The sequence below is a fragment of the Coffea arabica genome, chromosome 2c (assembly GCF_036785885.1).
Source record: "Coffea arabica cultivar ET-39 chromosome 2c, Coffea Arabica ET-39 HiFi, whole genome shotgun sequence".
Classification (NCBI taxonomy): domain Eukaryota; kingdom Viridiplantae; phylum Streptophyta; class Magnoliopsida; order Gentianales; family Rubiaceae; genus Coffea; species Coffea arabica.
This window is the reverse complement of record NC_092312.1, coordinates 19,632,846-19,651,128: the sequence shown is the minus strand read 5'-3', so window position 1 is coordinate 19,651,128 and position 18,283 is coordinate 19,632,846. Positions and strand designations below refer to the sequence as shown.

Sequence of the window (18,283 nt, the reverse complement as noted above, 5' to 3'; positions counted from 1 at the left end):
TTATAAATTATAATTTATACATTTATATAATATTCATTTATAATATATACATTTATATTAATTATACATTTATACATTTATAAATATATGTATATTATGTATTATATATAATATAATACATTTATATATTTTTATATAAATATATTTGTTTATAAATATTTATAAATGTATTATAAATGCATAAATGCATATAAATATTTAAACAATAAAAATTATAAATTATAAACAATATTAATTATACATTTATACATAATATTAATACATTTATACATTTATATTAATTATATTAATACATTTATACATAATCATCATACACATTTATAAATTATAATTTATACATTTATATAATATTCATTTATAATTTATACATTTATATTAATTATACATTTATACATTTATAAATATATGTATATTACGTATTATATATAATATAATACATTTATATATTTTTATATAAATATATTTATTTCTAAATATTTATAAATGTATTATAAATGCATAAATGTTTAAAAATATAAAAATATAAAAATTATAAATTATAAAATACTCAAAAATATGTTTTAAAAATACATCTAAAAATAATCCAAAAAACATCTACAGTAACATTTCAAAAACTTCTACAAAAAAATTTTTTACCTTACAAAAACTTCTATAAAATTTTTTCAAAAACTTCTACAGTGCACTACAGTAAAGTTTTAGACAAACTCCCAAAAAACTCAGGTTCCAAACAGGTCCTATAAGTCCTTCCCTCCACAGATTGAACCAAAGCTGCTGGAGGCACCGCGGCAAAACTCGTTCCTTATCATTGAGTTTTTGGCTGTATAAAATTGAGAGTAATAAGGGAGGAAACAACAAAGAGAAGAAAGAAGCCAAAGTCTGGTTGGTGTCCGCCACCTTCATGCCTCTGCCAGTCTGCCTACCTATACTCGCGCGGCCATAAATACTGGAGGGAAGAAATCTCACATGCGGTCAATCCAGCAATTCGAACAACCACCAAGACCCCAAAAGAGAGGGATGCTGATATCCAAGCTTATCTCTAAGTTGAGAAAATCATGTCTACCTCTTTTATGACAAAAATTGAAACTAAAAGATGGTTTTTATTGATTTGTGGGTTCTTCGGATCACACGGCAATTTTTCCTCTGCATATGATCTGTTTTGTTTTCGTTCTCAAACTTTCCAAACCTCAAAGAAATCGTAAGCATACCCAGACGACCGCGTTACCGCGTTATTGAGGAGGCATTCGGAAATCGTAAGCGATTGGGAACAGGGATTTTCATGGGTCGGCAACAATTTTTTGTTCTTCTTCTTTCGTCCCAGGGATGCCAAACATTACCTGAAAGTAGAGATAGTACACATGCAACGAGCAAAACAAGCCCAGTTTCATAATTTGCTCGTCCTTTTCAACGACTTGGCTTCTCATCTGTATGTATAAAACCTGCAGCTTACACAAAATCAAGAATAGGATCGGACAAACTAGGAATTAGATTCAAAATATTAGCGTGTACTAGGATCATTTGTTCCGAAAAAACCATAGAGACTACTTGGCAAAATTTTGATCATACGCATCTTTTCGAGCCCACAAAAATTATGCAGTTTTGACTACATTTAATTCCTCATTCATACAACGTCCAACTGAAAAGATGCTGGGCGGAGCAAGACAAGTGCATTTTCAAGGCGCGCACACGCACACATATACATGATATACGTACCACAACTAATAAGATTTCTAAAACTGGTTTATTCAAGAAAGCAATTGAGCATGTATAGCGCGCATTCTGACCGTATGAGAACATGACTGATATCAGCGGTAACCAAGCGGAGCCGGTGCCTCTCTTAACTCCTTCCCTTGGAAATGAATATCCTACAAAAAGAAGCATAGTCTCTGAGCATCAGCATGCTAAGATTTAAAAAGAAAGTATTCAACGATTATCAAGGAAGGACACACATAAAAAATGGACAATATTGATTTTGAACCAAATATTAGAGAGATGATGCAAAAATTACTGAATGCTATACAAAACGCACAATCTCATCCCCTGAAACAAGACATAAAAGCTGCACTCCTGATTAATAAATGAAACAATTTCCTGACAAAATGAGTTGCCATATGCTTGTAATCCTCTGTAACTTCTTTTACACTTAAAATCGAAGATTTCTTTTCTTTCTTCAATCATCACTCCATGGTAGCAGAGAATGTAAAGAAGCATTGTGCCTACCACAGGCAACTGGACAACTGAAGAAAAACTAATTACTGAGAAACAAGCAAATGCTACAAAAGATAGATCAAATAATAAACCAAGAGCTCAGAGAGAATCAAACAATCTCTAAAGTTTCGAGATGAATCAGGCAGGTGTAGTCACTGCCTTAAAAGTAGAAACAAATTATTGTCTAGTTTCCTGACTTGTATAATATACAAGTATCTGTTCCAAGCCCTCTCTCGTGTAATATGACAATGCTAGATTGCCATCACAATCTAGAAAGCCAAACAAATCGAAGGAGATAAAGAAGCTTCAAAGGGGGATATAATAACACAAGCATATATTTAACTACCAAAGAATGACATTTCTACAGATTAAGAACTGTTAAACTCACAGAAGCAAAATGGTTAACGTCCCGATGGTGGGCTTCATCTGCACGGATAACAGTAACAACATCTTTCAGGGTTGCATCCTTAGGCAGTCTCCAGTAGTCAATTGCAATAACAGGAGCTGGAACATTCTCAATTGCCCCACTATTAATATCCTTCAGAAATTCTGTATAAGAATGTATAGCCTCTTCTTCCAGATACCCGACAATTCTGTGCGCCAGCTTGGGAGATAGAACGTAAAGCACAAAAAAAGCATTGAAGAAGACTCCCTGAACAGCAAGAACCAGCAGCCTTTCATACCATTTGGGTTTCACAAGCTCGACCATGGTCATTAGGTGCATCCTCTCATTCTCAGCTTCTTCAAGTAATGCCTTGATCCAGCCGCCACTTTGCTCAAACTTGCGCAAAGACCTCAGGTGCAACAGCATCCCTCCCACCATACCAGGAACAGCAGCCACAGTTTCAAGCATCATTGCACGACAGCCATACCTCCTCTGCATCACATGGCACGAATTGTTACCACCTACTAGAACAAGCAGAACAGAGAGGCACCCAACTGATAGGCAACATTTATTACTCAGCCACAAGGGAACTCCGAACAAAGACAATATTGAGGCAATGAGAATGAAAGGAAACAAAGGCTGGAAAAAGAAAAAGAAATATGCTTATAAAGAATTAAACATGCCCCTATCCATCTAAGCATTCGAAACAATATCATTACTACTGCGGGTGAATATATTTCATAGTATATAACTAGGAAAACATCATTAAACAAATCACTGAAATATATCATACATTTTTTCCTTGTCATCTCTGATTCTCATTCCGTAGGACATAATTCAGTGACTTGATGGTAGGTCAGTCAGTACGATGTCTGAGTTTCGTAAAGACCCACTTCAGGACTACCTTAATGCACAGGCTAGGAGCACCGGCTGTGCATTCTTTGCTCAGCATATTTAACTTGAAAACAACTGTGTCATATCAGCGTTAATCTTCTCTAACCATTTAGGGCCCTATTGCCCATCAACTCACAAAAGAGCGTTCGGAAGTAACATGCATAGAGCATGCTAAATCATCTAGAAATCAGCTTATTACACCAATATTTAGATTGTTGGTCTAAAGTGTAAAGACATATCATCTCTATTATAATCAACATAATAGTCTGCGTTTCAAAATAACGGTGAGTAAACGACATGCTCAGTCATGTTTGGTAGACCTACCCTTGGGAGTATGAGAACTGGGATCTTTGACAATACCTAGTCTCCGGTTAGAAAAACAGCTGCTTTCTAACTGTTTATCAGCACCTATGGGCACACATTCCACTATCATGAGACTCATGACAACAACTAACCATGATCTTCCTTGAATCAATCTTCAGTAGTTATATTTGCAATAAAGAAACAAGTTAATGGAACAATAAGGCACCTGGAAAAAAATATCCGTAGGAATCCTAAGAATCTTCACAGTCCTGAAAGCAACTTTGTCAATAAAATTTTTGGGCTTGTGATGCTTCTTCAGATCAATTGTCACGTTGGAATGGTATGTTTCCCAAGGCTGCAAAAGAAAAGCCAAATTGAATGTAAGTAAATGATATTATACATTAAGATTGCAATGGTGCAGATACAAAAATGATGGAACAACAAAACACATATGAAGACCAAAAATGCAAAAATGCAAAACAAAGCTAGATACTAATCAAAATTATGAACATTGCAACCTTTTAACTCTACAAACAACGATGTTAGATACTAATCAACTTTATAGATATTGTACAATTTTTTAACTCTACAAAATGCAAGAACTATAGACGTGGCATGTAGGACTTCAAAATTGAGTTCTACATATTGATAGACATACTCAAGGACTTCTTGATGATGACTTGTTTCCTCAATGCTGAGAACTTCAATTTTTCTTTCCTGTGCATTTCTTCCTAATTTAGTACTTTCAGAAGGAAAAAAGCCACACGGAAAAAAGAAAAAATCACCAGTAAACAATAGAGGATATTAAATGACAAGGTAACCTAACGATAATTGCAGAATGAAAGAGTTCATACTCTACTCAACTGAATCAAACAAATATTAGCGAGATTCTGTAAGAAGAGTAAGTGATTTCTTTCACACTTACTTTATTCGAGTAGACACGAGCACAGTTCAAACTATTAGTGAAAGCACATTCTAGAGGCCTCCTTCAACATAATGACCAGCCAAATGATCGGACTACAAATACGTAGCCCAATTACAGATGCTTGAGCTTAATAAGCTGAATAGAGATCATTTACTAGCATAATTCATGGTATGCTAATACAACTTTGCACGTGATACTTATGCTTCTTCATAGATTTATCACATTCTATTGAGATAGAGGTAACAGTTAGCTTGAAGGCGAATTTCCAGGGGAAATAGGTATTCATTCTGTTACTTGTGGCAAGAGGCATACTCAATGGTTCAAGTAAAATTAAGCCAATCACTAATTTGAGAAATGAATTCAACATAGGTTTTGCACAATTATGTTCATGCCCAAAACAAATTCAGTTTAAATTTTTCAATTCAAGTTAATGGAATCAAATACTACAATCTAAGAAGCACAAATTTTTAATACAAGCTGATTTATGATCTTGTATACAATTTCCTGCTACTGTTGTTAACAATAAGTGTGTGTTGGTCACGCATAAGAACAAAATTACCAAATATCTCCCTGCACAGTCCTAGTTCAAGACCCAGTCTTAGGCCCTACCAATTAGGAAAGTAGACTTGCATCCACTATTACAAAATTTTCAGATCTAGTTCATGTGACTGAGAGGTAAGTTTCTCCACAGCATTCCAGGATTGATGTATATGATCAAACTCATTCGAACAAGTTTCAATCCGAACCAATCCACCATGAACTCTTTATTAAATCAGCCTAAATTGGTTTATTTGATCGTTAATGATATCACACTCAATTTTTATCAGGTAATCGTACTTTCCACCCAACTAGCTCACAGCTGTATCATATCCCATTTTCCTTCTCATCACAGAACTTTATTAACTTTTCCTCTAGAAACTGAAAGAGAAACGGAACAAAGAGAACAATAACATAACAATTTCTCAACCGGTAGAGATGTAACAAAAACCTACAATACGATCTAAAGAAATCCTCAAAATAGTTCGCATTTCCAATAGGGAAAAAAAAAAAGAAAAATTCAGCAGCAGAATAAAGAACAGAGGGTAAATTAATTAACAGATAGAGAATGAAAACTAGTTATTTCAGATGCGAATATTCGAAATTCTTTTGGATATTCCTCTTTATATCTAAAGCATGAAACGACCTAGATAACAAAAATGCCACCGCCAATCCAGAAACTTTAAAAATTGAAAAATAAAAAATCGCCCTTCCGAAGTTATATAACTTTATGCATTAATCTTTGGTTTATTCACACAATTACCATGTTTGCACAGAGTTCCTTTATCCTTTTATCCACGAAAACAAGTATTTATGTAAAATAGTAGGTAGAATCTATACCATGAAGCAGTTCCAAGGCCAATCAGAGCCATCTTCTCTGACGATCCTTTTCTTAGAAATTCCCCAATAACTTGAAACCATCATTTCGTCGTTCTTTTCTCCCATCACCGCAGCTTCACCACTCTCTTTCTTCTCCTTCTCTGGCGGGGCTGCATGCTCCGGTACCGAGCTCACCATCCTCCTCCACTGACCAACCAAAGCCCCCAAACCTTGGCCCCTAACCACAGCAACGTCATCCCACGGCTTCACAACCGCCATCGCCGCCCCTGCAGCTCCGGGAGTCACTGACAGCGACGACGGCAGATACCGGCCACAGTTACCGCCAGCAACCAAACGCCTTAGTGCTAACCTAGTCAACAGGTGGCTCATTTTCGTAATTACCGCACGGCGAACTCAGGATTGCTTTTGCTTCCACTGGCGTAGTCCGTCGGTTGAAATTGAAAATAAGAACTTTGATCATGGTGGGACGCGACGGTTGCTTTTGACGTTGTTGTGAAATGACTGGAGAGCCCATTGTTGCAAAATGGAATTCCCTAGTCCAATGGAATTTGCCTTTACTTTTTATCCAAGTTTTTGGGCAATTTATCGATGTCCTTGACTGTAACACGCGGTCACCACATCATAGTGACACGTAATAAGAAAGTGGCACTGTGGATTGGCCGTGACATAGCAGAAATGCAAAGCTAGGTGAGAATAACAACACACGATCATCATCTCTGTCCCGCTGCGGGTGCGGCTGCCGGACAAAGTGATTAGCAGGTGAGATTAGCGATAAACATTTGTGATATTCTTACAAAGAAACAGACATACTAAATTAGTAAGTTTATGGCATAACAAATTTTCCCATCAAAAAAATATTTTTCTTATTTTATGTTCATAGTTGTATTTTTTGACAGAAACTTGTGTTTATAATATGTTCTTTGTTTTTTTGGTCAGACACAATGACTGATAGTCTACTGCTAACAATGAGTGCGTTTGGATAGTGGTTTATTTGGAATAATTTGGCAAATATTTATCTGTTGACTTTTTGAAAAATATGGGTGAAAGATAATCGTTTGGATAACATGAGTATATTTCAAATAGGTGTTTGGACACTTTAACAATTATTTGTCGAATTTATTCCAAATAAGTGTTTGGATAGCTTAACAATTATTTAAGTGCAATGGAAAAGTCATTCCATCCACTTTGGAGCACATTAAGTAAATTGTTTAAAAATAAACTTTCAATTTTGGATAAAAGCAGATTAATCCAATACAAACCACACACATCTTATTAGAGCAATTACATGGAACATTCGACAAAGTACATCACGATTTGAGGGAAAGTCTAATTGATACACCATAGTAGAAGGAATGGAAGTTTATTCGTTATACCCTCAATAAAAGCTTGGCAACCATCTGGTCCCTTGCAGAAAGTAGAAATGCATTGAATCGGCCCCGGTGCAGCCATTATTTAGTATTACGCCGGTCCAAATTAGTCACCTGCCTTTCTAACGCCTTCTCCTACGCGACGCCCCATACATTTCAGTTGCAATCGCATCTCGCCTAGCTTTCCAAGCCATAACCTCAGCTCGGGATGCATTCAATGGCTGCACGTGAGGTAACTCACCAGCACCCTGTTGGTGCTCTAATCCAACATTGCCGTCCTCAGCCAGTTGAAAGTGGGCGTCGCCTGGTTGGTGTAAGCGAAGAAAGTTGTGCAATACACAACAAGCTATAACAACATTGACTTGAGTGGACATATAAAAATTTGGAACCGGTCCCTTCAAAAATTTAAATCTGTTCTTCAGAACTCCAAAGGTTCGTTCAATGACATTTCTAAGTTCCGAGTGGCGCGTATTAAATAAAATTTTTTCAGGCCCGGCCCGTGCTGCATTCTTATACGGCGGTAAGAAGCCTGGAACATTCTTATATGCAGCATCTACAAGGTAGTATTTACCTGAAATGACCAAAAAATGGAAAGTGTCAGTTTTATGATGGCAGTTTACCTTTTATGAAAACTTTATAGTACTATCTTTCGACCACATGCTGTACCACTAAAAAATATAATACCTTGTTTAAAATCCAGCTCATTTAAATAGAACAAACAAAGATTTGTAATTTAAAAAATTAGTGTCTTACTGAAACATCCGGAAATTTTAAAAAGTTTTAAAATTGTCTTTAAAAAATGCTATATTCGTAAGCAGTTGTTAATAGCACAAGCCAAAAAAATAAATCCACTATTTTATGGACTTATGTGTGACAAAGTGTTGTAAATGATTTATACACACCATCCAAAAAGTAGCATTTACTTAAATAGGTGCAGCAGATATAATGCAAGAGAGTTACCTTCAGGTGCCATTGGGAAGTCTGACGGGTGTGACAGAGCATCATCTAACACTCGGGCATCGTGTGCACTTCCCTCCCACCCAGCATATATGTACGTGAATCGCATATCGAAATCACATACTGCCAGTAGATTTTGCGACTGAAATCCATGTCGATTTGTATATGCCATTTGGTGACCTGAGGGCGGGCACGCCGGAATGTGAGTGCCATCAATTGCTCCCACTGCATCCTGCATTTTTATTGAAGATAAAATTTTAATTTCTCTCTTACAAATACGTTGTGAGTTTTGAGATGGAAGATCACTGTAGAAATTTGTCATTTTGGCTTTAGATCATTCACAGCCTAACCTTGAACCACGGGAAGTACTTTGTCGAATTCCCGATCCTTGGATGCACCTGATCGTAGTCAAAAGGGCGAATTATTTGTGAAGCAAACATACAAAGACCGCGCAGGACCTCCCTTACATTGCGGTTAATTGTCTCCGTTGATCTATTGAAACGCTCTGCCAAAACTCGTTGTCGGGCACTATGACTTACCATTACCAAAGCCATGGCCAGTGCCTCCTCGATTTCCACTCGTTTTTGATAGTTTTGGGGTACGTAATTATTGTACTTTAGTATGTCACAAAGTAGGAGGAAATTGTCAACCGAAATACGACAATTTTCGATAATTCGTTTGTAGTGACCATTGATCAACTCCTCAACCCATTGACGCCCTGTGAGTGAGCCATCATGGTGTGGAATTTTGAGTTTCGGACCTCCATACCTTTCTGCCTCCGGATGTAGAAGTATCAACTCAGCTGCAAGTCCAAGTAGCAAGGCATCCTGATGATCATCTGATGCTTCGTCATTGCTTGAACTACTATTTCGGGAGCGATTCATATCCCCTGGAGTAAATGCACAGCAAGCGAGTACATAGTTACACCAAGTGGGCAAACGTCCTTCGAATATTACAACAACGTAGTTAAGCAAGAACTGAACAAGGAACCTTTTATTTAAAAAAAATGATAGGCAGATACTTAAACCTTCTACTCACGGGGCGTTCTGTTATGTCGTTCGACGAATGGGAGCTTTGTCTTCTCACCAGAGTGCTTCTTGCTGCTTTCCCCCAACGTAGAGGATTGTAATATCTGATATGCTTAGACACGGGCTCTTGTTAACATATATAGACCAATAAAGACCTGCTATCTTTTCAAAGCACGGGCGCATTATTGTTCTTCTACTCGAGCCCTTGTTGACAAGATAGGCCTGTCGCAGAGAGAAATGCATGTTCGAACTTGTGGCTGTCGGTGTCATTCCTTTTGGACAATTCTTTCACATGCCACGCCTTACCAGATATGACCACTCCCACCAGGCTGCTTTTACTTTTTGCTGAGCTGCGAGGGCTCTGCAGCACCATAGGTAGTGAAATGAGTAATACTACAGTTTATAATCGTCTGGTTTGGTAAAAGAATATGCCAAATATGATGCTAATTTTTTCTTTTACAAGCAGCTCGCGTTTCTCAAATCCGCTATTGTTTCATTCACATAACCGTCCATTTAGCGAACAATCGATAACACATAACATGGTCCCACTTCCATTCTAGCTTCTTCGTCTGGATTAAAATTTCGGGCTGTGTTGTCTAATTTTAATATTGAATTAAGCATTTTAGAACGTACCATGGATGTAAAATTTCCTCGGACATTCGATAGGCTTTCAAGTAAAATATGTACTAACATCGCAAGTGCTTGGAGCAACATGGTTATGGAAGAAACAAAGGACAAGAAGAACTCGCCGTTTGCTGCTAAACTTCAGGAGACAGAAGATTGGTTGTATGAAGATGGGGAAGATGAAACAAAAGGTGTTTATATAGCAAAGCTTGAGGAACTCAAGAAGGTTGGCAAAGCTTTATCCGATCACTTGTTATGTCTTTCTTGGCATTGTAGTTGATGTTAGTCCGATGACATGTTTTGCCGTGCAGCAAGGTGACCCAATTGAGGAGCGTTACAAGGAATTTATGGAGAGAGGCTCTGTGATTGATCAACTTATTTATTGCATCGGTAGTTATAGACAACCAAGCCATGTCAAATGATCCTACGTTTGATCACATCGATATTTCAGAAAAGCAACAGGTGGGTATTTATCATCATGTAAATCGGCGTCTCCCTCACAATTGTTGGATTTTTATTTTCTAAGTCCATTCTTGTTTTTGTGCTTTTAGGTCTTAAACGAATGTGTGGAAGCAGAGGCTTGGTTGAGAGAGACCAAGCAACAGCAGGATGCGCTTCCCAAGTATGCTAATGCTGTTCTCCTGTTAGTTGATATCAGAAGGACAGCTGAAGCACTACACAGGTGGCAATTTTAGAGAGGTTTTGCTTGTTTTCTGGTGCACCATCAGACACTTTATCGATGTTAACATTGGGGGAGAGACCAATATTAAATCTTCCATATCATTTGTGAGGTTCACAACTTATTATGCTTTCTTATATTGATGGTGCAGAAGCTCAATGTTGATTTGGATTTTGGCAGGTTCGATACCATTCCGAAAAATGGTTGGTACGCCCCATACATAAATATAATTGTACAGGTTGTCGGCTTTTTTTTCCCAATGTGTATATATTCCTGACTCTCTATCGTGACTACATCACATAAATAGATCTTTTGTAGATTCGTAAAGATTCGACACTTGAGTGCTTTAACAAAAAAGACAAACTAATGTACATTGCCATTTTAAGTTAAAATATTTAGTGCTGTTCCAATTGAAGGTGTGGGACTTTTGGTGCAATTGTACGATATGTAGCCTTGAAATACCCTAAGATGGCATACACGTTCCATCAATGGTATTTGCAAGGAAGGGAGATTGGATGAAGCAATAAAGTTCTTGAGAAATATGCCATCATATGGTTGCCAACCTAATGTGAAAAAGCATAATATCATCTTGCGTAGCATGTGTAGTACAGGGAGGTGGATGGATGCTGCGAAACTCTTGACTGAGATGCTTAGAAAAGGCTGTTCTCCCAGCCTTGCTACCTTTAACATACTAATTAATTTCTTGTGCAGAAAGGGGTTACTGGGTCGAGCAATTGATGTTCTGGAAAGGATGCCTAAATATGGATGCACTCCAAATTCCTTGAGCTATAATCCTCTGCTTCATGGTTTCTGCAAAGAAAAAAAGATGGATAGGGCAATAGAGTATCTGGAGATAATATCTCGGGGTTGTTATCCTATAACACTCTGCTTACAGCATTGTGTAAAGATGGAAAGGCTGATGGATAGGGCAATGTTTTTGCCTTTTAATCATCCCAATCACTTAAATTTAAGTAGATTTCACTTGAACTCAACAAATTGGTGTAATAACAAAAGAGTACATAAACTAACTGTTATGATCATAAATAATAAGTAATCTGTATTGATTCGTATATTGATTAGTTATGCATATATATGTTTATTACTTAGGATGTTGATCATCTCTATTTTCCGATTTGTTTTGTTCTATGTTATGATGGAATGAAGGCTTGGCAATTATTTTTGTCATAGCAAGTGCTCTCTTTCAATACTTTCTTGTTTCTTTTTTTTTTCCTTTTCACTTTTTTCACCTCTTTTTTGTTATTTTGTTCTTTAATTTAGCCTTGATCTATTGGAAAGGGGGTTTCAGAGTTGGTTTAGATTTCATCCTTGAAGGAGGAATAATGGAATATATATATGTACAAGACAATTTACAAAAAGTGATACTATCAAATTCCTCATATTTTGCCACTTAGAAATTTTACTTTTATAAGCATTGTACCTTACCGCAGAAAAGAAAAAGTTAATTAAGTGACTCAAGCATCTTAAAAATTTGTCGATTACTTTCTCTAATGTATCCAACTATCAAAACCTGGTGAAAGAAGGTTTAATTTGGCTCGAAGATTGCTTCGCAGTCATCATTTTAGCTTAATTTGCATGCAACAAAAAATGAGAGAGGTTCTTCGATTCCTTTTGCTGTATTGATGATGAGATAATTAAGAACTCGCATGGTTCTTCTAAAAATGCAGGTCATCTTGTACTTTTTAAAGATTCTTATCAGCGTGAACTTACATACTTTCTGTCCCATCCGGATCCTCAAATTGCAGTAAATTATTACTCTGCAAAATTGATGTTTTAGGGTATTTAAGTAGCAAAATTTTTTCAATAAATTTCAATACATGCAGGAATTAGAGATTTTGATTCAAATCCCTTACCCCTATTAGCACCAAAAAAAAAAAAAAAGCAACTCAACATACACTCATTCAAGAAAGTACACTCAATTGTTTTTAACAAATGCTACATCTCAAGACACAAGTCTAGGAAGAAAAGTCCACAACACACAATAAAGAAGCAACCGATACAGAAGCTAGGTAAAGTTCAGCCACCATTCTAGAAATTTGTCTAATTTAACAAAGCAAATTGACACAAGCAGACAAAGAAAATTGACAGAAGCCGTTGTGCACAGGTATGATGCGCTTCACTGTGGGGGCTTGCCATAGCGAAGCTCCTCCATAATGAGTTCAATGTAATCATAGCGCTCGGCGTCATCAAAGCGTACGAATGCACATCTTTGTCCCACATTTCTTCTTTCGGCAAAGTACATTGTCGCTTTCAGCTTAACCGATTTTGGAAGTTGCATATTTTTCACCATGTCTTGAACTACCGGTACACTGTATTCTGCTTCCTCTTCATACCGACTTTGATTAAACTCATGCGAAGCGGTGGTGACGCGAGAGATTTTGCTGATTGCATCATCTAGTTTTTCCCTATCACTAGATGATTTTGTTGATTTAGCACCTCTAGATCCCTCACGATCTCCGAGAGTGCCAAGACTTGAGGCAGGACGCTTTCCAGATGACGCTCCAGGTACCGGAGGTATGTAGTATACGTCCTCTCCCTCCCAAGGGTACTGTTGGTAGTCAGAGGCAGCTGAACTTGAGGCTGCAGCCTTTCCTTTGCTCTTTTGTGGCTTTTGAACAACTGGCCGTCGGTGTTCGCCCTCGGGGACAGGTTGCTTTGCAGATTGTGCATAGCTGCCTGTTGCAGTTTTTCCCAATGTTGTTGGAGTATACAGATCATATAGGAAGCAACTTCCAGCCAATTTGAAATCTTTGTACTCTTTGTTCACCTAGACAATACAAAACAAAAAAGTTAGTTCTCCACCAACGGCCAAATTAATGAGAAGTGGGAGGAATGTACGTCCATGTAATATGATAGAAGCGGTCTCAAATCAATATGCTTATGTAAAAAAAAATAGCAACGATACAACACACTCTGAAACTAAGATGATTAAGGCAGCAAACCTGGTTTGATTATTAACTGGCATCATCTAAAAATTAATTTAGTGTTTTTGGTATACACTTCGGCTCAAGACTAGTCTGCATATCTATTAGTTTGGCAAACAAGTTGGGCACAAAGACAAATAAAAAGAAAGGATAAGCAGCAGGTATTTCCATAGTCGCTTACCGCTTCCATTTGGGCCCAGTGCTCGTCGGAAGCCGTAAAGCAGTTATTCTCTTCATCCCAGCCAATCCCAGTCTCCGTTTTCGATGACAAACCACGAAGATTGGCAAACACGTTCCACTTCTTCCTAAACCTATACATTCTTGATTGGCATTGGCCTCCGGTGACCTGCATCTCAAATTGTTCCCGCAAACATGTGGCAAGCATATCATAATTCTGGTCATTTGTCTTGTGATTGTCCCATTTCTTCGTTTGTTTCCACTCAACATAGGTGGTGATGAAGTTGAAGTCCATGGTAGAAGTCCACTGCAATTTCTCGTTCATCTGCTACATATAAGAGCACAAATTTTGCCATTAAAAGTTAAAACATGGCAGGTAAATGTGACAGATTCTGCCCCAAAAATTAGTAAATAGAATAGTAGTAGTGTTAAGGGCAAAAGTGGTTTACATGCTGATTGTAGTTCTCCATACACAGTTGATAGTTATTTGAAGCGATGGATGACCTGGAAGACTCAAAGGATGTGCAGCTAGTAGGAGAGGCTACAAATTACACAATTGATTTCAGTTATACACCATGAACGAATATATGATACTTATAAAGGTTAGAGGGACTTACAATGGGAGTCAATTTTTTGTTTAGCTGCGGTCATTGGCTGAATCAGCAATGCATTGAGCCAATCGAACACATAACAACTCAAATTGCAATACCTAAATCCAAAAAAGGTGCAGCAGATGTCAATTTTGTTTACTTTTACTACATCGCCTACTTTCTCCCAAAGGAAACACCAAATATCCGTGCAAGCTAAAGAACGAATACAGCGAAGGAAATTAATTTTCATAAGCAAATTTTTGCATTTTTCGTACACACAAATGAATGAATACATTTTAACAGATGCTACACAGTCTCATTTCTAAGCAACCAAAACAGTAACTTAGTGTCTCTTCAATTTCAATTAACTGTTAAGCAATTTTAGCTTCAATGACCTGGAACAAATATCTGTGAAGAAATTGCAGTGGACATATACATTTCAATGACCGTTCCATCTGGGTACATATACATTTCCAGCTCCTATGGATCTAATATATCAATCTTTCAAGTCTCTTAATTTCTGTTAATAATCGTTCCCTGGCTGCATTATCATAAAGATGACCTCTTTGTTCACCCATGCCTATCACATCCATTTACAGGATAAATAAATATGGTACAAGATAAATAATCGGACACCCATGCTACCATAGAGTAGCGTGCAATTTATAAACTCTCTATTACACAACCAAGCAATCTTGAGCCACATTAAGTAAAAAACGGTGTAGCAGTATACAAAAAAATAAAAAAAAAATCCGCCACAATTCTAGATAGAATTTACTATCTAGCCTCTCCATTCTGTTAGGAAAAAACTGAACATAATAAACTGCAGGCACTCCCATTGATGTGTAACATATACCACTGCCAATCAAAATCCTAATACCACCATATGTTATTTAACAGGTAACTGTTCTAAAGCAGACATTCTAACATGGGGAACTACTACTGAAACAGCCAATGGTACTGAAATAAATTATTAGTTTTATCCACAAAATATGGGATAAGATTCTATCCAGTTGATTCAACTAATTTGTTTATCTGGCAGCCAAAACACAAAAGTAAGTACGGATATGCCTTACTTCGGTTAATTTTTCTGTCCTTCTGGAAAACGAAATAATGCACTACAATGTGAAATCCGTTGATATGTAATTGTTGGTTAATTGCTTTGCATAACAATTATGAATACCAGATCTTTTGTTATGCACCAATTATTTTTGTTGCTAACTGATGAACTTTAGAGAAATCTTTCAAACTCTAGTACCAGGATCCACATTCAAACAAGTTAAACAATTCAAAAAGCATCCAGAATCTTTAAGGCATCAACAATAAACGGGTCATAAATGACCAAATTAATACAACTACACTGCATAAATAGATCCGCCACTGTTTGGATCTAAAAAAAGGTTTTTGGGTCTATAAATCAGCAGAACATCAGGCCATAACAACACGTCTCCCATTGCAAATCTGGGTCGTTGCACACTGATCAGTTTCGAAGAGTAATTTCCCAGACCCGCTAAAATTAGAGGTCACCACACGCACTCACTATAGAAAAGGAAGGCTTCTTCACCCGCGCAGAAAATAAAAGTGAAGGATTGAGGAAATACCTTGGATTTTGCTGGAATTTGTCTGCCAAAACCTTTTTTTCGTTCGCTGAATTAGCAAATCATCCACCGATGAAGGCTCAAGATTTGCATACTGATCAGTGCTTTGCCTTGAATTGAAGAAATCAACTCTTCATCCTCTACCATGCGCTTGCCGACGGCTGCGAAAGGTACTTCAGATTCTCCCAGCTTTCGATGGCTATGGATATTTGGTGGAGAGGGCTGGACTTCAATTCAGTGTTGTAAATGCTCAGCATGTCGGGTGGTTGATTCAGAAAGAGTAAAGCGCCCTGCAGCTTTGTGTCATTTGCACTGTGGGACAACGTGCATACACAAACGGACAAAAATAACGGGAAGTAATCTTCAGCCGTTCATCCATTTGGTAAATTGAGGTAAAGTAGTAAGTAAATGCTTACGTGGCAAGACTTGGGAAAAAAATCAGGTGCAAATACATTTGCTGGATTATTTAACCTGTCCAAACATCCTAGTGCGCATTATTAGTAATTTATTCAGATTAGAGCAATCCAAACGCACTCAATAATTGTTCTCAACTTGTTATGCAATTCTTTTTTCAGGCTTGAGTCCTCACCTACATTAGTTCACAATTTTGAGCACGAGTTAAAGATTAAGTAAATAAACAATGCGACTGACAGGTATTCAATAAACACTCGTTAATAGGGGTTTTAGATATTAATTTTTTGAAAAAAAATGTCATTAATTTAGAAAAATAACTAAATGTGGCAGATGTAATAATCATAATTATGTGTATTTACGTGATAAGTTGAATCCAATTTAAATGTATTGAGGCACTTATTAGAAAATTTTAGAAAAATTTGTTCAAAACGGCATTCGTATTTTGTCAAATGAATTTTTAAATCCTTCATTTTTTAAATGTTAACTTTATGTCTTGTAAGTTAACAAAGTTTAATCCCGATCTAAAATTTTCGCCATTTTTTATTTTGAAATCACTACTGATCCATATGCTATCATTTTTTTATATTTAAAAATAAAATGTCAGATCTCATCTTTTTAGTGGCGAAATTTGAATATATATTGGGTTATATCTCACTTTTTTAGAGCATAAAATGAATATAATTTAGGTTATATCTTATTTTTTATGAACAAAAATGAATATGAATTAGACCATTTATTTTATTGTAAATGGGATCTAATCTTTTTTACCCTAAAAACTGACCATATACAGGCCACATGATGAATTAGAGTCAAATGTAATTGAAAACTTCAATTGGACCAAATTTTGTCGAATTGAGTTTGTAAGAGAGGTAATATCGCAATTTTAAAAATAAAGACAACAAAAATTCATTTAACAAAATATAAGTGATATTTTAAACAATTTTTTCCAAATTTTTATAAATAAAAAAGATACAGTTTAGAGTTTTCCATTCCGTTGGGTCATGTACCTTACCAGGTTGAGGGCATCAATGACTCTTTTAATTTCATGCAAAAATAGACATTGGCACAAAACAAAGCAACCATAGTAAGCAATCAACGAGGTAATTGCAGTATGTAGGAATTAGCCAGGTGCATTTAGAGTCAAGAATCTTGAACTTCTCTTTCTTTCTTTTTTTTCAACAAGTTGACAAATAACTCTAGAAATAATTTCCTTAGGTCAGGATGCCCTGAAAATCCAACTAAGAGAAAAATACTACCTATTGGGAGGTACACAATACATTTTGGGTATACACTATACATACATGTATGTATGTATGCAGCCTTGCACAAAAAGTGGCAAAGGAAAAAAACAACTTCCAATTCCCATATTAAAAAAGAAGAAATAATTGTATTTTTTGGTATCAAATGTTACAATCTCTAAGCACGTTTAGTTATATTGACTAATTTTCACCAATTGCTACCAGAATTTGATCACATGCTGTTACATTTCAGCAACTAATTTTTTTTTTTAAAGAATATTATTGGCCATATTTATAGTAAATTATTCGCATACTGATCATATGAGTAATTAGTCTTTAACCCATAAATACAAAAATTTGGTTAACAAATAAAAAAGTTAAAAACTAATTACTCACGTGATAAACATACGTGTAATTAGTCATTTTTTTATTATAGGTTATGGATAGTAGGAGTAATACTTCGTCATTTTTTAAAAAATTTTCAAAAAGTATTAATTGCTAGTATGTGAGCTAATCCCGGTAATAATTGGTAAAAATCAAGCATTAGGACAGAACGTGCATGGAAACGACAAATATTCGG

At 36.4% G+C, this 18,283-nt stretch overlaps 2 protein-coding genes and 1 long non-coding RNA gene across 5 annotated transcripts; 1 reads left to right on the top strand and 2 right to left on the bottom strand.

The window, feature by feature from the left end:
• Positions 1–769: 769 nt before the first annotated feature.
• LOC113726647 (ubiquinol oxidase, mitochondrial-like) lies at positions 770–6,634 on the bottom strand. 2 transcript variants are annotated; one of them, XM_072075019.1, is made up of 5 exons: positions 6,090–6,634; positions 4,014–4,142; positions 2,594–3,082; positions 1,782–1,862; positions 770–1,436 (listed from the first exon to the last, which is right to left on the bottom strand). In XM_072075019.1, the coding sequence occupies exons 1-4, from the start codon at positions 6,456–6,458 to the stop codon at positions 1,803–1,805; spliced, it is 1,047 nt and encodes a 348-aa protein (XP_071931120.1). In that variant the 5' UTR covers positions 6,459–6,634; the 3' UTR covers positions 770–1,436; positions 1,782–1,802. The 2 variants fall into 2 exon arrangements, with proteins under 2 accessions (XP_071931120.1, XP_027106277.1); XM_027250476.2 differs by lacking the exon at positions 770–1,436 and having other exon boundaries at positions 1,543–1,862.
• A 3,508-nt stretch (positions 6,635–10,142) lies between these two features.
• Positions 10,143–10,659, top strand: LOC140035176 (uncharacterized). Its single transcript, XR_011839138.1, has 3 exons — positions 10,143–10,291; positions 10,377–10,527; positions 10,617–10,659. It is a non-coding gene; the product is annotated as an uncharacterized lncRNA (long non-coding RNA).
• Positions 10,660–12,662: 2,003 nt separating this feature from the next.
• On the bottom strand, positions 12,663–16,402 carry LOC140035175 (uncharacterized). 2 transcript variants are annotated; one of them, XM_072075017.1, is made up of 5 exons: positions 16,055–16,402; positions 14,481–14,572; positions 14,313–14,404; positions 13,868–14,191; positions 12,663–13,529 (listed from the first exon to the last, which is right to left on the bottom strand). In XM_072075017.1, exons 2-5 carry the CDS (start codon positions 14,512–14,514, stop codon positions 12,879–12,881), a joined length of 1,101 nt encoding a protein of 366 aa, XP_071931118.1. In that variant the 5' UTR covers positions 14,515–14,572; positions 16,055–16,402; the 3' UTR covers positions 12,663–12,878. The 2 variants fall into 2 exon arrangements, with proteins under 2 accessions (XP_071931118.1, XP_071931119.1); XM_072075018.1 differs by having other exon boundaries at positions 13,868–14,188.
• Positions 16,403–18,283: the final 1,881 nt, after the last annotated feature.